Source organism: Agelaius phoeniceus, chromosome 6 (assembly GCF_051311805.1).
Source record: "Agelaius phoeniceus isolate bAgePho1 chromosome 6, bAgePho1.hap1, whole genome shotgun sequence".
Lineage (NCBI taxonomy): Eukaryota > Metazoa > Chordata > Aves > Passeriformes > Icteridae > Agelaius > Agelaius phoeniceus.
In genome coordinates this window covers 57,751,979-57,779,770 of record NC_135270.1, presented here as the reverse complement: position 1 = coordinate 57,779,770, position 27,792 = coordinate 57,751,979, and the positions used below count along the sequence as shown (strand labels likewise).

The window sequence follows — 27,792 nt, the reverse complement described above, 5'->3', positions numbered from 1 at the left end:
AAGATTCATTCACAAGGCTAGGATAAAAAGCTAATGAAAACTTAAGGAAAAAGTCAAATAACAAAACTGTATCTGAAGTCCTTCATGTTATCTCCCTTTCACACTTCAGAAGGCATAAGGCTTTTATGAAATTCCATTCTTTTAATTATTATTTGGGGCAGATTCACGCCAGATTTGATAACTGATTTCTTCAGCTAATATATTTATTTTAATTTGTGAAACATTTCTGAGTGCTGCAACCAAAGTAACAGCAAATTAAAATTCTCAAAAGCTACAATTTACTGACTATAATTACTAAGAGCTTGCCCATCTCCCGTCTCATTTACACAAAATGAATTTACAGTCCATTTCCAGGTTCCTCCCCTACAAGCAGTCAGCCAGCAGCAAGTATTTCAAAGAACATAGACTCAGAGGGACTGTGTGGAGGGTGAGAAATGATCCTTTTGACCCTGCTCAGAGCCCACAGATAATTTAAGCAAACCTGTGTCTACCCCATAAATCTCCTGCCACAAGCAGACATGGAGTCATTAATTGCTCCATAATTTGATAAGTAAAATAAATTAATGTCACCAAGACATTAATGAAGCACATATGGCAAAGCATGTCCCCTCATGGTCTCCTAATTAATAGGTACCATATATATTTTTATATTTGCCTTTGCCATCCCCCTCAAAAATATGTAGAGATTGATATGGCTCAGATTTTCTTCTTCCCAGGAAGCTTTGATTTTGAGTCCAAATGGGAAAGAAAGAATAATTTTTAGATTTAAAAACTGTGGGCAGGTGGGGTTGGGTTATGGTGATAGGAATTAAAATTAAATTGGTTTTGCACTATTTTATATTCCACTAGGTAACATGAGACAATAAAAATCTCAAAGTTAAGGATGGTTAATGACAAAATTGATAGGTCAGTTTGTCCCATATGGAATTTACCAGTTCATAATGGAATGAAGGGGACACGGAGTGCTAACAAGGTTTTTAAAGATATTTTGGCAAGATCAGTTAAATGCCTCCTTTTTTGACAAATTAGCTTCTTCTATTGAAATAATATTCTCCTTCAAAGATTTTAACTGGCTTTAATTATCTCCCGATTTGTTTCATAGGAAGGGATTTCTGCAATGCTCCAATGGTATTTGCATTCAGAGCATTCAGACTCACAAGGGCCACACTGAATATCTGTGTATTGAAACTCATGAGGATGTTCAGGCCAGTCACCACTGTGGCACAGTCCAGTACTAAATTACTCCAAGCAATTTGAAAGCAATTGTTCATCCAATACCTTGATTTTTCTTAATTAGTGGAAGAAGAAAACTCTTCTCTTTTTGATCTCAGATCCTCACATGGGCTGAGATGACATCTGGGAAAGGCTACTGAGCACATTTACCATGACTGATCCCCACATGATATTTTTCACTTTCCTTCAGAGAAAAATAAAAAATAGCACTTCTTAGTGCCAACTTCTAAAAATACACAGCACAGTCTTTCAGAAGCAAGTCTATTTCTCAGTGTGTTTCACCTACTTTATTTCAAATAGAAACTGAATCATTAAAACTCCTTTTTGTTACAATCATGGCAGGGGCAAGCACACCTGTCCACAGAGGAGCAGTGGCTTTGTCCTCTGCATGGATCTAAAAGATGACTTAATGCTGTCACTGTCACTGATGAACTGGAGGCTCTGGAGGCTGTTCACCAGCTCTTTGTATCCAGCAGTTGGTCAGAGAAAAGAACATTACCCAGCACTTTCTTTTCCTAACTAAAAATAATTTTTAACAGGTTCTAAATTTATGGGCTTTACATTTAAATGACAAAAAGACAAGAAGAATCTGTATTAAGTGTAATGTCTTCTATTCAGAGAAGAGTGACAATAGACGTTCTGGAGGAAAAAAAGTTACATAAAACTGGAATCAGAAGAATCAAACTCCAGTGATTGCAGCAGTCCTTCCCTAAGAGCTGACAGAACTTTTAAACAGTCCCTGGCTGGGAAGGGAAAGGAAGGGGATGGAAAAGGGCGAAAGATGAGAAAGGAGGACTGAGGCTAGACTGAGAATATTTAATATTTTTTCCTGTTGTTGGTAGTAACGGTTTTAGAATCTTTTTACCTTCGCTACGTGAACTTTTCATGATCCATTCAAAATCGATACAGAAAAGCTGCCACCTATTTTGAGAACCCAAAAAGTGTCTGTATCCTGACAGTTTGACATTATCTGCATTGTTGGAGGTGCTGAATTAACACCGCTGACAACAAAACCTCCTGACTGACTCCTTTGCCCCAGGCAACTCCAGAGACGTTTCTGGGAGTTGTGTATTGATTTTAGCACCGGCAGAGGTAAAGAGGAAATGAAAGGGAAAAGGCAAAAGAATTTAGATAGTGCTTTGCTTTGCTAGCCAAGCACTATTTCTGACTGAGAAAAGACATGACAAACTGGGTGATCAAAGATTTTAAGAAGTCAGCTGCACTGCAATGGCAAACACAGGTGCAATCTTCTCCTCTCTACCCGTATCCACAACAAGCACCTGACCGTGGTTATTTTAAGCTGCCTGTTTTCAGCTTTTCTTCTCAAGAAACGTACTATAGCTGCTGCTTTTCCCACAAATAGCAGTAAACATGCAGTGAAAGGCATTTGACAAATAAAAGCCTATTACTTATGCAAATAGTATACCTTTTTAAAAAAAGGCAAAACATTATCTTCATTTTCTCCCTTCTTCGTAAGGAGTATAAAATGGCTACGGTGTTCTCAGATGTTTTTCAATTGCTTGTTAATGTACTCAACTGTTTTTGCAAAAGTTGAAAAATAAAGCTTTCAAAAGTAGGAAGCATTTGCACAAAAAACACCATCTTGATAATTTGATTTTTTCCAAGAAGCAGGCTTTTTTTAAGTCTTTTAAAATACCAATTTTGGAAGAAGCACTCCATTTTAAAAAATTTACTTTTTCTCCTAATGCAATTATGTAATTGTATTAAATGCTCTTAGTCACAGAATTTTTTTTTTAAAAAAGAACCAGGGGCAGGGTACTGCAGGCAAAACTGGTCTGTACAGGCAGTTTTGCTGTGATGCCAGAGCGTTTCAGCATAAACATTCAGGATGCAGAATTTCACTTGGATGAGTGCCGTGCAAAGTGAAAACTGAATCATTGTTAGGGTCTTTGGACAGCGTGGAACAGATCCAGAGCAAAAACAGAAGCAGAAAACAAACTTTAAGAAAATTCTGATGCCTGCATCATTGTGTTGCAATAAGGACTAACCCTGGAATTACTCAGAACCATCAGCTGCTTCTCTTTTTAATCTAAATATTCCCAAGTCACCTTGAATGTTGCTTTTCTGCAGAGACTGAGAGACTCAGCAAAGATGCAGGAGGGACCAGGCAGAAGGACCTGCAGTCAGTGGAGGTTGCTGAAAACTCAGAGGATGTGGGAAAGGGCTCAGAAGAGTGGCCAGGCTTGGTCCTAGATGAGTGAGTTCACCTGGGGAAGAAACAGGCAGGAGCCCAGGGCAGGAAGAGGGATAAGGCAGAAAGGTGACCTGGAGCCTCTAGAGGGTGAATGATGAGGGACTGAAACCCCTCAGTCCAGACATGGTTCTTCAGGGAGATTTTCCTAGGGAAACAGATGCCCAGCTCCCCCTCAGGACCCAGGGGAGGGCAGTGACTCTGCCATGGGGAATCACCCCTGGCTCAAAGAGCAGCTCCTGACTCCAGCTGCCCTTGTGGGGCTGGGTCCCAGATGGGCACAGCATCCTGGCAGCCACCCTGCCTTATAACCTTCTGCTCATGGGATTCCCAGCATTTAAATACTCACTGTGTTCAACAAGAAATCCACTAAACCTTGAACTCATTTGGCCATTTCCATAGTTCTGCCCCATGCTCCCATGCAGGAGGCAGGGAAAAGGCTCCTTTCCCTGGACAGAATTTATAAGGTTTGTAGCCTCAGCCAGTGCTTTGAGGATTTGACATGGTGGGGCATTTTTGTAACCTCTGGGTGTTCATCCTGCAAAACAAATCCTTGGAGAAAATCCTGTGGATCCAGTTTAGCTGTCCACATTCAGTCACCCTTGAAAGTGGGTATTTATTTTTGTCTTCAGATAACACTCCAAAGCTAGTTTCCTTTCACTAATACATCTCTATTAAATTTCTCTGCTAATTAAAGAAGTCAAGGCTATAGCTAAGGAATTGAAAAGTACTCTAATGGAATTACTACTCTGAGGTGGCTTGAATGTCATAATTTCCTTCTCCAAACATAGCAAAATCTTGACAATCACCTTAAAGACAAAGAGCAAGAATAAATGCTGCTGGCTTTTTCAGGGGAAATATCATTATGGATATTAACACCTTCTGTGGTAACAGTAATACAGGCATTAAATATAGCAGCCTCAGTGACTGAAATGCCTGTAAAGCATCTGCCACAAGATAAAGCATAGAGAAAACTCTGGGCTGAGAACCACCCTGAAAACTGCAATTAAAAATCTCCAGCGTAACTAAGCTATGGCTTCCATCAGACTACAAACACAGTCCATTTCAACTCTTCTTCATATTTAAGAAATTATTATCTAAGCTACTTTAACATCAGATTATGCAGCATTTGTGGTTTTGTCATAATATCAAAGCTTCTTCTTGCTGCAATATTTCTATAAAATAGGGATTCAGTCTTTGCACTATCACATCATCTTAGGGAAGAGCTTAAATGATCCCTCAGCTTAACCCAGTGAACAAGGACAGGTTAAAGAGCCAGGCTTGTCTAACATCAGGTCTCTTGTCTTTCACACCACTGCTTCTGCATTTAACAAATGAAACACAACTAAGACCAACAATAAAATGTAGGGTGCACTGACATTCTTGGTTTTGGGGAGTTTTTCCAAGGGTTTTTTGCATTACAGCTCTTTCAATGTATCATCTTTGAGAGTCAATGTACTGTCAGGTATTTAATGTTTACATTGCAAAGGCTGCTCAGTGCATACACAGCTGCCATTTAATTTTTTAAAAAGAGGATGGAAATAAAAACAGGAGAGGTGGAAGAATAGCAGACAAAAATCTTCTCTTTAATTAAAACCAGTGGTATTTAAATAATAATTGGGATGATAATTTGCACTGATGAATTTTACCCCAAGTCAGGCAAGACTAAGAAACAGAGTCATTGGGATAAAAAGGAAGAAGAGGATGTTCAGGAACAAATTTGACAATCCATTTCCTCCTCTTTTTTGTTTGATACTCTTGATGAACATCTTGTCAGCAGTTTTAATATGTACCTCTAGATCTGATCAAAAGCTGGGATAAGCAAATGGAGAAGTTGTAAAGCAGTAATCTGTGGATTTTCCAGCAAAGTGAGAGTAAAAAATAAACCAGCATTTGAAAAATACCTTCCTGCTGTCAGTAGGAATAATTGCTTAGCAGTAGTTGAGCATCAAACCCCAAATTTACTCACATTAACCTTTTCTCCCCTACATCTTCTACAGAAGGTGGAAGAAAAGCCAGATCTTCACAGGGCCCAGAAAATAAATTACTGCAATGCTGAGCTGCAGGCTATCCTGAAAACCAGTTCTAGGCCACAGCTGCACAACAGCACATCCCTGCAGAGCTGCTCCTGTGGATGCTGGGAGCCATTGCCAGCCTCCTGCACTCACTCTGCCCTTGGAAAATCAACCCTGAGTATCAAGGGTGTCACAGGACCTCCAAGCCTTAGTGTGCTTGCCAGCCTTTGGACTCATCACAGACAAACACAAAGCAACTTCCAAATCAAACTTACAAATAGCAGGATCATTTCCACACAGTGAAAGACAGAAGGAAACAAAATAAAGAAAGGGATTGAGCACTCAAAGTGGCAGAATGTAAATAGCAGATGGTTTTACATAAGTGGCAAAAAGGGAAAAGTAAAGGAAAAACTCAAACCTTCATTAAAGAGGCAAAAATATTGTAGATTGAAGTCTCATTTTAAAAATTGATGCATCCTGGGAAGCTGAAAAGCTCAAAAGGAGAGGAATTTTAGGATGTACAGGCTTTCATCTCTCCATCCTCAGCCTCTGCTCAGTGCTGGCCAGTAAATCCATATTCCTGGCTGGGTTCAAATACAGGCACAGCACACTCAAACCCAAACCTTCCTGGTACTCTCTGAGCCTCAACATCCAACTCCTCATTGCAAATCTTCCTAACTCAGATCCTCCCAGAGGGCACTGCTGCAATAATATGATAATCACATTCACAAGACTCATCACAGGAGCAGTTTAACGTTCATCTAAGCCAATGATACCCCTGGTAAGGTAACTTGCCACTGCTTGCCAACATTTCCTGCCCTAAATGTCTCACAAGAACTCCTGAGATCAGAAATCACTGGTTGTCCCTTGGAATGTTTTTGGGTATGTGCACAAAAGCATTTTCTAATTCTCTTCCCACCATGTCAGCCTTTAATCAGAAACAAGGTAAGAAGGCACTGTACCAGATTCAAAGATGTGCTTACACAAAACTCCACTCAACCTGGAGCCCTGGAGTGGAATTAGCAAAGGGATTAAAACCACGAGGCTGAGCAACAAAATTTCTGATGGAATTAGAATCCTGAGGTAAAGGAATAAACTTCTCGAGGAGGAGGAGAAAGGGCCTTGAAATTCCCCACTGCATTCTCCAAGCAGAAGATGCTGTCCTTCTTTTTTCCTTCTTTCCCCACTGCTTTTTTTTTCAGGCTAATAAAAGAACCGACAGACTAAAAGCTCAGAACATTTCAATCTGACTATGTTGATTGCTTCACTTATGGAAATTTTAGAATTGAAATGCACTTATTTTATTATAAACAAAATTATTCACTGTCCTTTCTATGAAGGCACTACCACTGCAAACAAGCCCCTTGCACAGAACAACCATTCCAGTTTCATCCAGGTCACTACTGACACTCCAAAGTCTGGGCCCTTTTATTTCCATGAGGTCTGGATGAGGAAAACCACACTTCTCTGCCATTTTTCCCTTGGACCATCTCTGCCTGTAGTTTTTCTCATCCTTTGCTGAGGTGACATCTCAGGGATCTGCATAAAACACACAGAAACAAGCTCTGCCAATGCAACCACTGGAAGGAGGAGGCAAACTGAATCCTCCTCCTTGGAGCATTTAGCACAGCTATTTGGTACCTGTATTTCCTTAAAAGTGGGAGTCCTTTGCATCTGAAATAAGTTTGCTGTACTCTCTGTTAAGTACTTGATTAATGGACAGCTCTGTAGGTGCTGACTACAAAAAGGTGGGAGTCTGTCCTTTGTGTGGGAAAAGTGTGCATCAGATTTTCCAGGGAAAAATGGGCAAGATTAAAGCCAAAGCAAACAGAATGACTGCTACAAAATGGGCCCAAAGTGCCTTTTTAATAGATGTTTAAAATGTCTCCAATATTCTGTACTTAAAGACTTTGACAACATAATTCTGTGAAAAAGCTTATTTATCCTGCATAAAGAACACAGAGCACTCACCTCCCAAAGGAAAGAAAATACTTATGGCTGTTGCTGTGATAAATGTTTCAGACAACAGCAGAATCTCTCTCCTCTGCCAGCACAAAGAAACACAGGGAGGAGACCTCACATCCCAGTTAATTTACATGGATAGGATTGGAAAAGAAAAATTCCTGACCATAATTAATTTTAACCTTTTCTAATTTCATCATGATTCATGTTCAAAAATATTTTCATTAACTAATCCATACAGTACTGAGCTACATACTTAGCCTAATTAGATTACAGAAATGGTTTTAAATCAGGAAGGTTTAATTAGCAGCAATTATTTCCCATGTTCCATGCTATTTCCACTGCATGATGGGATCACATGGATTATCTCATAACGAAACAAAAAAACAGATCAGCCATAAAAAATAACTCTGAGTTGAGAGATACTCACTTTTACATCTCAACATCACAAATACACCTGACTAAAGCTGGCTTGGTGAGAGAGAAAGAGAAGAGAAAGAAGAGAAGAGAAGAGAAGAGAAGAGAAGAGAAGAGAAGAGAAGAGAAGAGAAGAGAAGAGAAGAGAAGAGAAGAGAAGAGAAGAGAAGAGAAGAGAAGAGAAGAGAAGAGAAGAGAAGAGAAGAGAAGAGAAGAGAGAAAAGAGAAGAGAAGAGAAGAGAAGAGAAGAGAAGAGAAGAGAAGAGAAGAGAAGAGAAGAGAAGAGAAGAGAAGAGAAGAGAAGAGAAGAGAAGAGAAGAGAAGAGAAGAGAAGAGAAGAGAAGAGAGAAAAGAGAAGAGAAGAGGAAGAGAAGGATTGAGGATTTCCTTTTTTTATTGAAAGGATCAGCCTCCAAGGTAACACACTCCATGTTCTACCTTGTCACAGAAAGTAAGCTGAAATTATTATCATGTTGCATAGCTGAGCCCATGCATCCTGTAGGTTTTCCCTTATTGTCAAAACAACAGGGTTAACTTCAGGATTTTGCCCTGGGACAACACAGATGGTCTGATCCAAATTGTAGCCAAATAGAACTCCATAGTTGTGCCACAACAGCAATTTGGGGAGAAAGATTAAGAAAAAAATTAATTATCATCTTCACAGAAACCATTTCAAGAAAAACAGTGTATAAGTCTCTGAGGATAACAACAGAATTATTGACAGAACATCTCAATCTGATCAATGAGACACCCAGACTGCTCAAATGGAATTGAGTAAAGTCCATTGTTTAGTACTGGGTTCTGAAATGAACTAACAGAATCAAAACCTAAGAAATGGATTTGTCAAAAATTAGATCTGTCCTTATTTTGTGATACTCTCCACCAAATCTGCTGAGTAGGATAATAATTTTCTTGATATTTTTATTTAGGTGTCTTGAATGTGAAGCAACTATAAAACGAAGGAAAGAGGATATTGCAAATATAAAGCTGATTGCCAAATTTCATTTGGGGCAGGAAATGGAAGTAAGGCAATACTATGTCTCACAAAAGTATAGTCAGCATTGGGGTTTTTTAATTAAAAAGTAAGAAAATTAAACTATCATCTGCAGACTGAACACTGCATTCTGCAGCTGAGACAGTTTCACCTCCCACTCTAAACTTCCTTCCTTTCGTCAGACTAATTTGTTTTGGCCTGATATTTTCCAACGTCAAGGTGAATGTTCCCAAGAAATCTGAGGGAAAATTATTTTGGCTGGTTTTGATCTGTTGTCGCTCTACATGAAAAATACAGACTTTTTCATTAATTTTTGGAAGTATGTCTAAGAGCAACAGCAGCTATTGGCACACACACCTCAAATTCAATGCAATTTTTGATCACAGTAGGATAAAATGCACATAAAAACTTTGGAAATATCCTTGTAATATGAAAAGCATTCAAAACCAACATTTGTTCATCTACAGAAGAACTGGATTTATTGTGGGTTTTTTTAAACTTAATCCAAAATGTTTCAGACAGAAACAGGTTGAAAGAACAAAAAACCATTAAAATCTAATGCAGAAAGTGCAAAGCAATATAAAAACTGAAACCAGTGAGACTTTGGTTTCCTGTTCTTTATGAAGCAAAAAAGAAGTGTCTAATATTAATTTACTCTTAAGGCTTAGCACTCCAAGATCTCATGCTCAGAGGTCAGGAGCCTCTGAGTGGTGGCTTGATGGCTTCTCTTAACCTTGCTATTATCTTACATTTCCTTTTTGTGACTAATACTATTTTGTTGGTTTGGAGAGCAAAAGGAGAGCGAGGAGCAGATCCTAAACCAGTTTGAAATGTTCTATATTGATTGCAATGGGAAAGCCTTACAGAAAACAGGGACATGATGTTAAAGCCAAGATCTCTCTGACAGGGAATGGGACATAAAACTCCCCAAAGCTGTGTTGGTGTTTTCAATATTTGCATATTATCCTATATAGCTCCCATTTCCAGTGTCTGTTAGGGGACTTTGGCATATTTACAGCAGATAGCTGTTGTGGCTTTGCAATGTCAGCCAGGTATTTCTTGCCATTCAATTAAATAACATTGGCTCTGCCTTAAACATGTTACTCTATCAATTTAAAAGATCAGGATGTATCAGACCATTGCCTTTATGCCTACATATGTTCATCACATTTGTCTGAGAAGCATGAGACAGGGACTAATTTCAGCACAAATCTGTACAGTTCCCATGTACCCTGGCTATAATAATCCTGGAACTATTTACCATGGAACACACTGCTCCTGGTAGAAAGAATTGCCTCCAGCCCTCCTTGTTAGGCTCCATCCACTGAAGCAAAACAATGTATGTATTTTATTATTTTTTAAATTAGGATGAACTACAAGGTTCATCTGATTTATTCCCACAAATGCTACAGCCCAGGCCCATGTGAGCTCTTGGCTATCATGGAAAATCCTGACTGCAGACAATTAGGCCAGCCACAGCAATGCACACTATCCTACATTTACCTCTGCCTTCACCTCAGCTTTTAAGCTTAGATTGGCAAAGATTAAATGTCTCCTGCGCTCTTTGAACTTAACCCAAGGTCTGAACCAGTTATGTGGAGTCAGCTACAGAAATTCAGATTACTTCAGTGCAGTCAGGTGGTTTTTTTAGTTTTTTTTCTTTTGATTCCTGGAATACTGCAATTTGTTTTTCTTAATTCCCTGTAACTCATAATATGGTTTGGTAGACACTTTAAAAAAACGTGGAGTTCCTGCCCGCAACCATTTAACATTTAAACCAAGAAATCAGGTGTGGGTTTGGAGAGGAATAAAGCGCCACAATATTTATCAAACATCAAAGTCCACAATTCTACAAAATGTCAGATCTGGAAATTAAACCAAAAAAGTTTCACTTTCCTAGATGAAAGCCTCAGCCTTTAGACACCTCGACCCAAAATCCCTTGTTTCTATATAAAACATTGCCAATTAAAAGCAGCCACAGCTGAGTCCTTCTCCTTTTCATGTACACATGAAAACCCATCAGTAAACAACCTCCATGTGTTGCCATTACACCTGAGCATGCCTTGCTGCTGCAATTATAACCTGACAGACAATAAACTTATGAGAAAGTCTGATTAATTCTGACATTCTCATTGTAGTAACATAAAACCCATTAAAGATATCATGCCACTGCAGAGATGTCTATGTCACTTTGACACGATGATCTGCCTTTATCCACAGCAGAAATTTGGTTACAAACAGTACAGCTGCACACAAAGGAATAAAGGGATAAATGCCTTTTGCAGAGATAAAGAACAGAGGACTCTGTTCCCTTTGAATTTATAATATTTCAGCAAACATCCTCTTTGTTGCCTTCTCAGCTGGCTGAAAATGGATTAGAAGGTGAGGATGCATAACTTCTCTATGGCCCATTATTTCTTATTATCATCCAGATGGAGCGTGGCTATTAGAGCACCACTAAAAACTCTAATGAACTGCAGTGTTGTAGATTAGTAATTCTTCAGCAGCATGTTTGTGTATCAATAATAGACTGTAAAAACAACAACAACCTGACTAATTAGGCTGGATCAAATCTGCTCAGCTCGGCTTCCTGTCCCTCCTGTTCTGGGTGTCCGTGTGGGTGTTCAGTACTGCTGCAGCTTCCATTAAACTCCTTCCAAAGCCTCTAATCACCCATGGAATATTGCAACCATTTAGAAACATTTGTTTAAATGCTTATAAGAAGCATTTAAACAAGAGCACATCCATGTTTAAAGCATATTAATAATTTTCTTGCTATTTTGTCTGTAATGCAGGGGAGTTTAAATCTCAGCTGTTCCTAAGACAGGAAGAAGTGGGAGGGCCCCAACATTTATCATTAAATCCTCTGTTTAGCAAAGCACTCAGGATTTAATTCATTAATATTTTCTGCTATTCCTGGGCTTGTTTGGGTTTTTAACAGAGTAAACAGAAACTTGTTCTAAGCTTGTGCTTTCATTTGCTTTGCTCCCCTAGCAGTTGGTGGAATACAAAAAAAGAACTGCAGTGCTGGGTCCCACTCAGAAGCTTGGGAAAAAAAAATTTCTTCAAAAATATTCAAATCAGCCTGTGGGATCTACAAAGTAAAACTGTAACCCTGCTCCAACCCTGCTCATCAACACACACACAAATAAAGAGCTTCTGTTGCAACCCCTGAAAAAATATTAAGGAAGTTCAGCCAATGAAGATTTATTATTTTGACACAGAGTAATGTTTCAGATAAATCTCTCCAATTCTGTCATTTTACATCCCATTTAACAGCCAGTGCCAACCCTTGACTTCCCAGAGGAGACAGAAAGTGCAAGATGTGATGGGGCTCAGCACAGCATCACTGCCATGGAATCACACACACCCAGCCTGGCTCCTCACTGGACAGGGCTCTGCTGAAATCACCTTGTGCACAGGGCAGGGCAGGGCTGGCCAACAACCTCCAAGGGCTGTGGCCATGCCACAGGTTTTGTAGGGATCTCACACGCTTGTCTTCCCCTTCTCTCCTCCTTTATTCATTTTCAGACAAGAAGATTTGATTACAAGATCCTTCTTGCATGACCAATCTTCACTCACACTTAATTATCTCAGACTCACAGCCATTAAATAGTTTCCTATCTTGGCACTGCTGCCAGCAGCTTTATCCTGAACTTCTTTCTTACATTGTGGACTCGCCTTTTTTTTTTCCCCTTACAAGATAGATTGTGTTTGATTAACTAGGAACTTACATTTCCTTTAGGTAAGGTGGATTATCAATTTCAGCAGGAAATGCTTGCATTAATGAAGCTCAGTAGTAACCTTCTTTATGCCTCCATCTCCTATTCAAAAGTAAGGGAGTGGAAGGAGGCATCAGATTTTGTGCTTTGAAATGTTCCTGGATGAGGAGGAAGAAGGAGGAAAATTAGGCTTGTCCTTTCACCATATACAGGAATGATAGTGTTTTCCAATGTCTTTACCAATCCCATCTCATTCAAACATATAATGTAAAAAAAAAAATAATTTCCATACATGGGACCTCATTGAAATGGATGCTGAGGTTTTTACAACACACGTACATGGACTTTAGGCATGAGCCTAAAAATGGGGCTTAACCCCCTAATTCCCTCTTGCCAATACTTGGAAGATTCACCAATAAACCTGAAATGTCAGAAATGTTCCCTTCATCACAGTTTGTGGCCAGAGAACACATAAAGGTAAGTTCTCATTGAGCAACAATGAGGTCAATAGGGCTTAAAAACACACCATGACTTTAAAGTTCCCAGTGGAGGAAGCACTGAAGGACTGGGTAAAATGAATTTTAAAAATAGACAGGAATTCATCACACCTCATTCTGCCCTCCTAGCCTTTAACTTAACATCCTTTGATCACATATGAGGCCTGAGGGATGCAGCACCCATTCACAGGGAGGCAGTGTTTGCCTGGGTGACACTGATGCTGAGTTCAGGTTGTTCAACCTTGCCCATACAATGTCAGAATCACAAATTTTCTGTAGCTGCCACCATTACTGTTGGAATGTACAAGCAAAACCACAGATTTTATAGGGCCATGGGTATGATTGCTCCTCCCAGTGTTCCAAATACATGAAATAATCAATTTAAGGGGCTTTTACCTCAGAACTGACCATCTTCCACTGAGGAAGAGCTGAAAAAATTCTCCCACCATGATGCCATTAGTACAGAGCTGGGCTTTTCCTGCAGAGGGATGCAGCCTCCACTCCATCTCCCTTTGTCACATCACCATGCAGAAATCAGCAGCAGATATTTATAAACCCTTTTCCATCAACTTCATCCTATTTCGATTCTGATTACACTTCACAATGGAGCTTTGAGATGTGTTTTAATTTTCATGAGACACTTTGGAAGAAATTAAATATTCTGCTCTATTAGAAAATCCTTCATGTTGTTATGCAACAAAAATGTAGACAAAGTAAGATAAAAGCTTACTGATCTTTCAACTTTTTTAAAATATCTTTTTCTCTCTGTTGGTCTTCTTCTTTTTACCTACTTGCTTAGTTTCCCCTAGAAAAAAGAGAGAAATGGCTGAAAGTAAAAAAATTGCTCCCAAATTTCTCTTTTTTTTTCTCAGTCTTCAAGGAAAATTTTACTTCCATTCTTCTACTATACTTCCAGCATGTTATACCAAAATATGCAGTATTTTTAAAAAACACCAAACTTTAAAGAAATAAAGACAAGGAAAAAAAGGGGGAGAGAGGAACAAAATGTCTTACATTATTTTTTCTTTCTTTAGTGTAAACCTTTATTAATGAAAAAGTCATTATGAAAACCCAGAGGCAATAACTTTTAGCTCAGAACTGTATTTCAGTTACAAAAATTTTTAAAGTCAAAAAAAGTCAGAACTCTTGTACTGAAATTAATCACTAGATGTTTAGGGATGGTCAACCACTAGAAAAATGAGCTTTGCCAGCTTGGCCTTGCTAAGACAAAACATGGATTTGTAGCTGTGCCTCACTCTCCCTTCAGCATCAGAGATTTGTGGGCTTGGGAGGGACCTCAAGGGAGAGCAATCCTGAGGGAGGAGCAAGGATTACCTGTAGCAATGCTCATCAATGAACTGAAGTCTACCAAATCTGGTGCTGGCTCTGCCCATGATCTGCAAAGTTTTGCCCAAGCTGTAAAATTTTTGGTGGACAGGTGTTGGAAATCCCTGTTCCCAACATCAGTCTTTTGTTCCCTCCTAAGTGACCTGACTGCCCTCCAGGAAACACAGAAGATCAATATTTTTTTTCCTTTCAAGCACATTCTTTCCATGATAGAAGTCAATCTTCATGCTCCCCTTAAGCTTCCATCAGCTTAAGCCAAAGTCAGTTCTTCCAACTGTTCCCTTGAGATCCTGCCTTCTAACACATTTTTATGATCTCCTCTCCCTCCAGCTGGTCTACAGCTCCCTTAAAGTGCTGTTTCCTTTGTAAAAAAGAAAGGAAAAAGGTGTCTACCCAGTCCTAGTCCCAGCAGAATAAATACCTTTTCAGCTTGTTTGTAGCACTGCTCCTGATAGCTTCCAGAGTGAAATTTACAGGTTTTACCCCACTGCTGTATTGCTACATTCAGTCTGCAGTCACCTATCCCTTTTATCCTCCAATATCCTCCAAAATCCTCTCCAGCCTTGCAGCAGCAGACCCAGTTATTCCATAGCCTGTGCTAGACTGTGCTTATGCATTTGATTTGCCCTCTTTGCACGTGGTGCACTGCATTTTCCTCTCTCGACATTCACCTTGCTGGTTTGGGGACGCCTTTCCAATAGATTGGGATGATTATGGATTCTGATGCTGTCATCTGAACTGCTTGCAACCCTGCCCAGAACTCTCCCAATGTGCTCTCTCTGTTCTGTCACTCATCTCTGCTAATGAAAGTGTTGAGCAGAATCACACGCAGGGCAAAAATCTCACTGGCAATTCCCTCCAAGTTTGACAGCAAAGCCCTTGATTATATTTTGAGAGAGATTGTTCAATCAGTTATCACCAACTTTGTTATGACTGTGTTGAGATCATCTTTCACACATTTGCTGTAAGGCCACTAAGTAAAAAACTGTCAGAAAGACTTCTAAAAAGTTCAGATATATTGTATCTACTCAATTCCTTTTATTCTCTAGGCAGTTATCTTGTCAAAGAGAGAAATCAGATTAATTTGCAATGAACTCCTTTTGACAAATCCACGCTGGCTGCTGGCCAGGGAAAGAAAATTAGTCTTAATCATTCCTGACCAAAATATTCCTACTGCAACACAACTGGATTTGACTCAGCACTCGCAGGGATGCACAGCAGGTACCCAGGGGAGAGATGCCAGTTTGGATGCTCTCCTGTCCTTCCTCCAAAATGGAAGGGAAAGGAGTAAAGCTCTTTAAGGAGTAATCCACAGTCATTCTCCCACACAGAGCACGCTTGTTTTTCCTGGTTCTACCAAAGATTTTGCAGAAAAAGCCACAGGAAAGATGAACAAGGATGAGAGACACAGAGGCTGAGTCCTCAGTGCTCAGAATGTTCAAGAGGAACATGACATTGCACCAGTTCAGACCTACAGAAAGGATGCAACTAGAAACCAAGAACTGGTATCTGTCATCTTTCATCCAATTTATCTGATATCCCCCAGTACCACCAAATGTGTTTCAGCACCACAGGCAGCACTGTGATAATAAAACCTCCCAGAGACTGAGGATTTTTGTATATTTTACAGAAACAACACAAAATCCCCCAGCTCGGTCAGCGTCTCTGGATGTGTGACAATGTCACACGGATTTTCTGAAAGTCAACCTAATAAAATTTTCTGAAAGTCAACCTAATAAAATTTAAGCATGGAAATCTATTGCTGGACATGAAAAATGGTATTTTAAGGCCTGCTTAAGTGGTATGATTCAAATTTTCTGCAACAGGACACTTGTTAAAACAACTTGTCTGCTTGCTGAACTGCCCATCCTAATTTCCACTCCAGCTGATAAAACACAGCAGTTGTCTGCAAGCAAAACTGGGCCAATATTAATGAGATTTAAGAGAAAATACCTCTTTTTCAGGCAGGACTTACCTGTTCACTGGCCTGACTTACTTGGGTAACGGTCCCTTTTAAATGCCAACCACACAGAGGTATTATCTCCTGGGTACACAAAATTAATCAAGGATCTCTGTGCAGACACAGACTCAGATCGCTCACTTGGCTCCCTGAAACTTCACAACAGGCAAACACAAAGGGGCTCCCGAGCCCCTTCCATCCAAGCAGTGTGACACCCTGGGGGTTATCTTTTATCTCAGATTTGTTTATCCCTCTAGCACAATATGCTATAAAACTGGGCTGTGTTGTGTTCTTAGCCAGTCAGATATATTTGCTGATCTAGCTGGGCTAATTAAAACTTTCTGTTTCCTGAGAGATACTGTTGTTTTGAGTAATCCAGGACTACTTGATAATCCCTCTGGGACCATCTCAGGTGATTGCCTGCACTCTGTGTGTGAGCATAAAAGTTCATTTTCAACATTTACGTATCATTTATTCAATAACAATTTTCAGTTGTTTTAAATAATATAGCCCAGTAGCATGAAATAACATTTCCTTCTTCATTGTTACCTCTTCCACTCACTGTCCTATCTCTCTTGATACCATAATTTCCTTTAAACACATCAAGCCAATGACAATAAAAGTGAACCTTATATAAACACATGCTAGCTATAACCTTGAGAAAAAAAACCCATAAAGCTTCCCAAGGAGGCTGTTTTACAGTTTTAAAGCTCTTTATATAAAGACACATGTTTTTGCTATAAACTAGAACCTGAATTTCTAAAAATCTCCTGCTCTGACAGCACTACAGCAAAACAAAGCACATATGGCCCCAATCTGATGGATACAACCAGGTGCTGAAGCATGTCCTGAGAGGGGAAACAGAGCTGGGGAAGGGTCTGGAGCACAAACCTGATGAGGAGCAGCTGAGGGAGCTGGGGCTGTTTAGCCTGGAGAAAAGAAAGATGGGAGGGATCTCATTGCTCCCTAAAAATCCCTGAAAGGAGGGTGTAGCCAGAGGGTGGTAGCATCTTCTCCCACAAGCAAGCCACAGGACATGAGGAAACAGCCTCAGGCTGCACCAGGGGAGGTTTAGATTGGATATTAGGAACAATTTCTTCATGGAAAGGGTGTCAAGCACCAGAACAGGCTGCCCAGGGCAGTGGTAGAGTCACCATCCCTAGAGATATTTAAAAGACATGTAGATGGGGTATTTGGGGACGTGGTTTAGTGGTGGGCTTGGCAGCTTACCCCACAGTAATGGTTTGGCTCAATGACATTACAACTCTTTTCCAACTTAAACGATGATTTTACAATCTCACTCTTACACTCAAGTTCCATTAAAAAGTAGATGATGCTACATCTTTTATTCCCTAAGAGTAATTTGATTTTTTTTTACTGTAGGCTATTGAGATGTGATTATACTCTTAAGGCTTTTCCATGCAGCTGCTCAGAGAATATTGAGATTGCCAAGTTCAACTGCTGCACTGACACCAATAACCTGGCTCAAAATACTTCATCTGCCCCAGCTGTGAGACATAAGTAAGATAGGTAACAGCTAAAAGATATCACAGAAAGACCTTGATATCCCTTCTTTGTAGAGCTAATAGCACTTGGGCTATGGTTCAGCAATCCAGAAGTGTCAAAATGCTTTTTCAATAGCACTCAAGAGGAGAAATTTTCCCTTGCAAGGCAACTTCTTATAACTTTCTGTGCCACTTTCTTCTTTTTGCACTAATGGGTAAATGTGAATGTAAAGTTTTACTCTCTCCTGATTTGGACATTGAAGAACTTATCACCTTTCTCATTGCTTGAGGATTACATCTGTTTGTAGCAGACCAGGTTGCACAGTGAAATTGTGGATGTACCATCCCTGGAAGTGTTCAAGGCCAGGGACATGACCCTCAGCAACCTGGTAGAAGATGTCCCTGCCCATGCCAGGGGTTTGCACCCAGATGATCTTTAAGGTTGCTTCCAGCTCAAATGATTTTATCACTTTGTGATTCTAAGAAAAAATAAAGAGCTTGCTAGCAGGGCTGTATTTTTGGAAGAGACGTTGCCCTCGCTGGCCCCTATTTTAAGAAACTTTAGGAGTGGCACAAAAATGGCACCAGTCCTCTACTGCTGAAGAGGTCAAACAAACCCTTCTGCAGCTCCTTGATGCAGATCCACGTCTCTCCCAGATCCCAGACCTCTGGAAAAGGAAGGAAAAGAAGGAAAGAAAGGAAAAGAAACTGCCCTTCCACAGAACTGACTCTTGTAGGACACCCTTAGGGGCAGACCTGGATTTCAACCACAGCTAAACACTCCAACCTATCAATTCCTACAGGTGTAAAACCTTCTCATATTAGTATCTGTTGCTAGGAAAAATACAATTCAATCTACATTGCTGGCAGTGATTTTTGCTAGAAGGTGCTATCTTACACACTTTCCTCAGGATCAAAAATTAAATCCTATGGGCTCTTGGGATTGCTTGTCTGGGAGGCTGCCAGACAAGCGCTTCCCTACAATGATACACTGTTGTGGCAGCGCGTGGGCTCAGCCACTGCTTAAAAAATTTGCTGGATAAACTTCCATGATTCATCCAAACAGCATTCAAGTGGCTAACTACCAAATATTGGCAGGGAACTGCTGAATGCTGCTGGAACAATGAGAAAAGCCACTCAAATCATGAATTTGGTTTGACAGATCAATGGAGGCTTGACTGACAGCCCCTGGCACCCCAAATCACAGCTCTGAACAAGCTGAGCAGCAGCAAGGGGGTGCCATGAGCAGTCAGCAGCCTCTCAGTGCTGTTTCCCTAATACAGGAGAGTTTAGGGCCAGAGGTGGCTCAGATGAGAGCATCTGACTGATTTTAAAAAGGAAAGAGCAAGTTACAGAATCACAGAATAATGAGGTTGGAAGAGACCTCTAAGATCATTGAGTCCAACCTGTGCCCTAACACCTCAACCAGGCTATAGCACCAAGTGCCATGTCCAGACTTTTTTTAAACACATCCAGAGATGGTGATTCTGCCATCCCCCTGGGAAGAGCATTCCAGTACTTTATTATTCTTTTGGTGAAAAATTTTTTCCTAATATCCAACCTATACCTTCCCTGACATAGCTTGAGACTGTGTCCTCTATTCTCTCTGTTTAATAAAATTAGAAGGAGGGCAGGACACCTATGTATTTAATAGAGATAACTGAGATATCAATGATATCTATATTTATGCATCTAGCAGACACCTTCTGGTGACACATGTCCCAGCCCATGGCAGGGAGGTTGGTACAGGATGATCTTTAAGGTCCTTTCCAACCCAAAGCATTCTGTGATTCTGGGATATCAAGAGGAACCCACCCACACTCTCCTTCATCATCTCTCCCATGAGCAATAATAACTTGGGGTCCAAGTGACAGCAATCACTTCTGTCTCCTTCTCAAAGCTGAAAATCATGAACCTGGGGATTTTAAGAGGAAAACAAGAAGTTAGCATTTTGAGCCATTAAACTAGAAACTCCTGGAAAGAGGAATCTAGAAATGAATCCATTTTCCAGAGGAGGTTTCCTGTACAATCACTACAACAAATTCTTCTGCTCATATGCAAAACCAATGTGAATTGCCAGGCCTGTTTTCACCATAATTTAAAACCAGTCACTGAAAAATATCATCTCTCTCACAACATCTCCCCATAAAACTGGAGTAAATAGGAGCCAAAATAATTATGTATATAGATAAAAGTATTTCCCTAAAGGAAGAACAACAAAGCACCCTTTGCTCAGCCATTCTGGGGACCAATGGATAACTAAGAGATTCTTCTGAGTTTTTCACAGCCTGAGAAACAGTGAATTATTCAATGTTCACTGACACCCTGCCTTCAGTGTCTCATTCTGCCCTTCCCTTGCTGCACAGATCATCAGAGCATTTCAGTGATCAGTGGAATATACTGGATTTCTCCAACTGCCTGGATGTACATGCCAGCTCCACTCAGCTGGACAAATAAACTCCTGTAATTGCTGTATTTATGGGGCCAGACTGATGCTGCAATCTGCTCTGTGCCACACTGAGCCATTTCACTGGTGCACATGGACAGGGCCAAACCCATTACTCCAGATTACAGCAGCAGCATGAAATGTGTCAGAGACCCTCTGAGCCCCAGGCTGGGTGCTGTGCTTCAGCCTAGCAGGCAGCTAAAACTCCCCCAGCCACCTGCTCACTCCCTCTCCCCCACTGGAATGGGGGAAGAATCAGAAAAAAAGGCAAAACTCATGGGCTGATATAAACACAGCTTCACAGGACAGAAAAGGAAGTGGGAAAAAAATAATAATAATGATAAAAGAACACAACAAACGAGTGATGCACAATGCTATTGCTCACTGCCTGCTGACCAGCCACCCTCCAGCCTCCCAGTTTTATTGTTTAACATGATGCCATATGGTATGCAAGGTCCCTTTGGCCAGTTTGGGTCACTGTCCCAGCTGTGTCCCCTGATGGCTCCTGTGCCCCCCAGCCTCCTCGCTGGCAGGGAATGAGGAGCTGAAAAGTCCTTGACTTCCAGAGAGCACTGCCCAGCAACAGCTGAAACCTCAGTGTTCTAGCAACATCATTCTCATTCTAAATCCAACACACAGCACTGTACCAGCTACTGGGAAGAAAATTAACTCTATCCCTGCCTAAACAAGGACTTTGGGAAGCTGCCTGCTGCCCTCACAGTGAAAGTACAGGAAGGAAGAAAGCATATGACTGTACTGGTGTTGTTTAAACAATCACACTTGTTCCTTCAAAAAACCCCATCTCTCCTGAACTTTTCAAGCTATTTCACCCAACCACACTGACACCTTCCCCAAAATGCTTTCTCCCTTTTATTTTTGCCTCACTAAAGGCCTGGTTTGTGCTGAGTGTCAAGATAGTGATAGTGGTGTATGCACCAAAAGTTTCTTTCTGTTCTCTTTCATGATAAGATTCGGGGTTTTTTGGTGTTTGGGGTTTTTTGGGGGGTTTTTTTGAGGGGGTTGTTGTTGGTTTTCTTGGGGTTTTTTGGGATTCTTTTTGTGAAAGACACAATCCTAGTCAGTTTTACCTCTGCATCTATGGCTGTGCTGCAGGAGCCTTAGAGCTGCTTGTGGACAGAAGTAGAGCAACACGCAGCAGAAGAGGCTGAGATTTTGTCTGGAGGCTCTGAGCTGACAGAAGATAATGGGGGGTTTACAACAAAGGTCCTTCCTGAATGATAAATGGTTCCTGGTGCATTCGAAGGATCTGACAGACCTACCTATTTGTTCTGCTCTGCACAGAGAGGGGATGAAATGACCTAGATCAACACAAAAGGCGCTACAAAAATCAGATTTTCAATGCATATTCAGCAACTCTAGGTAGCAAACACACAATAGGTATTCAAACAACAATCCTGGTAAAAAACCTTGCTCCCTTGTCATAGGATGCTTTGTTGGCTATTTTTAGCTTTTCAAGTGTCAAGAGGCAACAGAAAAAAATACTGCTGAACAGCACTGGACACCAAGATAAAACAAGTGAGGGAAAAAGAAATCTGAAGCAAGCTGCACAAGATGAGGTTAAGTTATTCAAAGCTCTCTTTCCTGCAAGACAGGTGATGTATTTCAGCTTGAATATCCCACTCGATCTGTCCTCAGTGAACAAGCAGGTGACAAGCTGCCAATCCAGCTGAAAAGCTCCCCATCCATCAGGGCTTCCCCCGCCCCTGCCCCGCACCAAGCACTGCTTCATCAGCACCTACAGAATCTGAATCTGCCTATTTTTAACAAGAACACCATCCTGCAATCCTGCCCACCCAGAAGGATTTGCAAACCTCTCCAAATACTCCTCCCAGGTCCTGATAACTTTGCCAGCATGAATAGGAAACTTGGGGCTTTCAGAACAAGCTGCAGCTCGCTGACAAGGCTGGCAAGATTTCCTTTCCTATCTGCAGTTTGCATGAGTAGGCAGCTGGGATTGTGATGAATTACTATCTCTGATTCCAGTGCTAAGTTTAAAACATTTATTTGGCATAGTCTGTTAGAAAAAAAACCCACTGCCAATATCAGCTATCGGTATTAGCAAACTTCTTCAGGAGAAATACCAAAGGAATTTCACAGCCTCTCTCTGCTTATAACAGGAGCGTGTTTGTGGACCAGACATATTTATTGACTGAACTGTAATTGAATTTTACTGAATGTTTATCTCAAAACACTGTTTCAAAAGAGAAACTAAATCATCTTGGTTTGAAAATAACTCAGTTCTTAGTTACACCTTTTCACGAGGCCACATCCTTCTCCCAAGCTCAGTGGACACTCTGAATGCCTGGGAAATTGCATTTTCCCTCAGCTATTTGTTGTGCCTCTCTGTTTCATTTTGGAGCTCAGAGTGCCAGGCTTTCAGCAGCTGGCTCTGAAAAGCATGTCTCTACAATCCTGCAGGTCTAATCTATCTGCACAAATATTGCAAATATTAAGCTCATGACCAGAGCCTGTTCCAAAGCTGGTTTATTTTCTAACCAGTGGAAAAAGATCAATCAAGGTTTGGATTTCAGTCAGGAGCACTCATCACACTGATGTGCATGGATTAGGAATCTTTAAATCTGCACTGATCTTGTTGAAGAAGATTCATTATTTGATGATAACTGAACACTTTTACCTGTAAATTTTACTTGTAAATAAACCAAAAAGGTTTCTCCTGTCTGTAGCTTTCCTGCCTGCCACAGTGCTTTTCACTCCACAAGGGAAGGCACATTTATTTTGGTGTTATTATTTTGATGCAATAAGCAACTCAGTAGTCCTTTTGCCACACTTCTTAAATTTTAGATTCTACTTGTGACTTCGTCTGAAAGCTTATAATCCTACACACAATTTCCCAACTGCTAAATTCACAGTTGCCACTTATAAATTTGATGTGAACATTTATTAACTTTGTAGGTAATACTTATGGAAATTATTAGCCCGTGCCACATACACGGGCTCTTGTCAGTGCCAATTTTGATGCTGCTACTTTGTATTCCCCACCTTTAGGATGAGTTTCAGAGATGAAAAAGCAAGGAAGCAACCCACCTAGAACAGACACAAAGCAGGTTACAATCTCCCCTTCCTTTTCACCTGCTGAGGCCATGTATGTATTTTGTTGTTGTTATCATCATAAATAGCAGTAGTGGCATTATGTTTTTATGGCTCTCATCACACCCTAAGTCATTTACCACAGCTTTTTCTGTCAAATCTCCCTCAACAGGACAACAGAAGTCCCCACAAAAAAAAAAAAAAAAAACCAAAACCAAAACAAAACAAACAAACAAACCAAAAAAAACACACAAAAAAAACCAAAACAAAAAAAAACAAAAACAAAAACCCAAACCCAAAACAAAGCAAGGGAAGCAAGTATTACAATGTATAAAAATGTTCTATATCTACTTTATTCTCCAAATCCCCATGTTCTGTAAATACCACAAATCAGTGTCAACAAACAGCACATCAGCTCCTATGGGCTTTTGATGACCTATCTGCAATAGCTCACTAGTGCTCTGGCTTGGGCATTTGCTTTTTATGGACTTGGAAATGTTTTGCAACACATCAGCCCATCATGTATAGAGGTGTTCAGCAGAAATTTCATTGCACCATGCTGCAAGAGTCCTAAAATTGCAACCTCTCTTTTTAAAAAACATTTTAAAATCTCCAAACAAATGTCTTTAATCTTCTAAAGATCTAGAAAGACTGTGGCGAGAAAACTTCCTTTTTATAGTTCAGTATTTCTCAGAGATGAGCTCAAAGTATTAGCTGAGATAATTATCAGAGAGATTATGCAGATCTTATTATCAAAAGGTTTTGTTTGCTCTCTTGTTACATAATTGCTTAGTGTTTGCATGGTGCTCAGGAAATAAAAGCACCAGAGAAATACCACGAGTTATTGATTTAACAGAAAAATAATTCTCCAAATAGTATTAACATTTTAAGTTGTCTCTACTATATCTTGAAGATTTCTGGTTATCTGTAGAGCCCCTCAGTGATGTAACCTTGGCAGTGATGTAACCATGAAATGAGAGTTGTGCCTTACCACTCTTGATTTTGGACTATTTCAGCAGAGCTGTGAAACAGCAGGAAGCAGAAAAAAAGGTGCAATACATTGTCTCATCATTTCCTACTCTTCCAGCTTTGCTGGTGGCAAAGGCCACCACATTCAGAAGACAAAATCCGGATTTATATCTCAAAGCAGTGCCATAAAGTAAACAATCAATTTATGGAATCACTAGATAAGAATTGGATAAGACCACATCAAACAATTCCAGGCTTGTGTAAGTTCATAAGCAAAACACAGACTACCTCAATTCAAACACACTTTGTAACTTTGAACCAAATTCTAGCAAAGACCTTACAAACATGATAAAAGCCATCTTTAAAGTACAAAGATGAGTCTCCAAGTATAAACTTGCCACTGGGCACACTTATGTACCCAGACCACTTAGCCCTGCCAGCAATTTAAAATGTACAGCAACTACATAATTTCAATACCTGTTTTCAAGAATTCCAAGTTCATTTCATGATTATTTACAGGCAACACAGTTTTTTTTAGAATGTCCAGAAAGCTTAAAGAAAGTGCACTATACAAGAATCACACAGAATCACACACAGAATAATGAGGTTGAAAGAGACCTCTAAGATCATCGAGCCCAACCTATGCCCTAACACCTTAACCAGGCTATAGCACCAAGTGTCATGTCCAGACTTTTTTTAAACACATCCAGAGATGGTGATTCTACCACCTCCCTGGGAAGAGCATTCCAGTACTTTATTATTCTTTTGTTGAAAATTTTTTTCCTAATATCCAACCTATACCTTCCCTGGCATAGCTTGATACTGTGTCTTCTACAAGCACGGTATTGGCCACAGAACACAAGAAAATCAGATTTTACTTACAGCCAACCATCATCATAGCCACCGAAAAAATCTTCTCCCCATCGGTGGTGGGTGCTATGTTCCCAAATCCTATGGTTGTAAGGCTTGTCATGGTAAAGTAGAGGGAGGATATGTACAAGGAGTCTTTGCTGGGCCCTCCTTCCCACTGGCCCGAGCCCGTGGTGTTGTAGCGATATGGGGTCCCGATGCTCAGGGCCAGCTGGTAGAGCCAGCTGTCTGTTTTGATGGTGTTGGTCAGTTCATCAATCACTTCGTAGTCCCCAATGCTGTACCAGATGCAGGCCAGCCAGTGGGCCACCAGCCCAAACACACACACCAGGAGCACCAGCACAGCAGCACCATATTCCAGGTAATGGTCCAGCTTCCTGGCCACCCGGCCCAGCCGCAGAAGGCGCACCACTTTTAAGGAGCTGAAGAGGCTACTGATTCCCTGGAAAGGAATAAAAAGCATTATTTGATCTGAAATATCCTGCTGGTTTAGCACAGGAGGCTATACAGCAATTCCTGCATCTGCTTAAAATCTTTCTATGTAATTTTTCAGGCCTCAGATAACAGAATACAAGATCAAACCCTCTTGTCCCTCCAGTGCTTTTGTCCTCGTCAGGCTAAATTGAGTTTGGCACTCACTAGGTGGATAAATTACTTTGTTCAAACTCGGTCTTTCAAAGCAACAGAAGGGTTCTGTAGAATCCAAAGTGGAAACAGCAAGTTTATTACAAAAGGAGTGGTTCAATGCTTCACCAGTTTGAAGTAAATTGGAGACTCTTTTGACCCCAAGAAGATAAAAGGAAGTGGAAGAGGAGTCACAGATGGAACTACACCAACCCTGTGGAGTCTTCCCAGAGAACAGCCTTCTATTAAACCCAAGCAGAGGATTGTTATTCTGGCCAAAATGGGGGCACATCTACTTTAAGAACCCTCAACATTAAGAGATGCTCAAGAGAAACATCAGAATGTAATCGCAGTGGGAAACTCAGAGAAATCTTCCTATTGCTACTCTCATCCACCAAACAGGAGCTGAGTAACTTCCTCCAGTACAAGACTCTCCACCTCTTATTAACCTTCAAACATAACTCTAGATATTTTTTTATTTACAAGAAGCCTCACTGATTGACCATGGAATTAAACAACTGGGGGCACATCACCTTCCTGAGCAAGGGAAACACAGACAACAAGGCCTTCTCATATAGGGTTAATTTCCTTTCCAATCAACAGATATTTTCCTAAAGCAAGTGTTGTTGTTTTTTCCTGTCATGCAAGATAGATGACATACAAATAAATGGAAATACAAATATTTAGGGAATAAGACCACAAGGACCATCAGAAAGTTAATAGAAACATCTGAGAAGGGATGAGAAATGTGTATGTCCTTCTCAATGCACAAATGGTTTGGGAGTTTAGAGATGCAGAAAGAGAACAAAAATATGCTCTTGATCTACTGCAATCCCATGATATAACTAACTTGTGCATTAAATTAACTAGTGGCTCAAAATAGAAGGTTTGTAAAGGAAGGTTTCTAATATAAAACATTCAGAAGCTGAAGACATTTAATTTAAAGTAGAAATTAAGACATAGAAAGCAATGAGGCAAACATTCCTCGTTACTGTGCCAAGATTAAATTGCCCTTTTCTATGCATCATTATCAAATCAGTCTAGTCAAAACACTGGCTAATTATATTATCAAACAGTAAAAGACTGGAGTTTCTGGAGTTTTCCATACCAGAAAAACATTTGTCTCTTTTGCACCTCTGTTTCTCCTTCTTTTGCACCTTCCCTCCCTTTTCCCAGCATTTGAAGGGTAACATACATCTGATATTTCTAGATGTAATCTGTTTGGCACAGTTCTTGTATGCTTTTTAAATCCTGTTGGAATGTGTTTCAGATCCCCAAATCCTTAATAAATTGAAGCTCTATATTTGCATTCAAGCTCTCATGATGACTAATACCACAGAGGGAAGTGGAATTTTCCCATTTTGATTTCTGCATTTTGCATTTACACAAGACAGAGATCAGAGTATCATCCTTATTTCCATCTAAATGTATATCTACTTATTTGCTTTAGGATTTATGACCGGGAGACACTCTGAGCAACCAACTTTTCCAATAAACTGGGAAGTCCCTTCCAATATTCCTGACACAATGGACTGTGGCCAATGGACTACTGAACGAGGGTCCAACACCACAATAAAAATATATACATTAAAAAAAAATAAAGAGAGAACTTCAAACTAATTTCATAGTTATTCTGAAAATTCTCAGTATATTTTACTGTGTTAACCTTGACTTTGAAAGGTTACAACTGACAAAAGAGGGAGAAGACAGCACAGTGTTTTTCTCTTAGGACCCAATCCTGTTGCATTGGTCAAACAGAGATGCATTAATTCTGTTTTTTATTCAATTGTGACCGTTCATTTCCAGGATTAAGGCTAGGGAAGGAGCTAAAAACCTGGAATTCAAACTTGGGGGGCCCGTTTTTACACCCAGTAGTTTAAGTTTGTCCCAGTGGCACAGCTTACACTGCACTTTGTACTGCCCAAACAACCCTTGAACAGAAGAGTTAAC

General features: G+C 40.3%; 1 protein-coding gene across 1 annotated transcript in view; it reads right to left on the bottom strand.

Moving 5' to 3' along the window:
* KCNH5 (potassium voltage-gated channel subfamily H member 5) overlaps positions 1-27,792 on the bottom strand; it is a 162,638-nt gene that overhangs the window by 77,708 nt on the left and 57,138 nt on the right. The window contains exon 7 of the mRNA XM_054635039.2: positions 25,231-25,660. Within this exon, the coding sequence (XP_054491014.1) occupies positions 25,231-25,660 (430 nt within the window). The remainder of the gene's footprint in view (positions 1-25,230; positions 25,661-27,792) is intronic.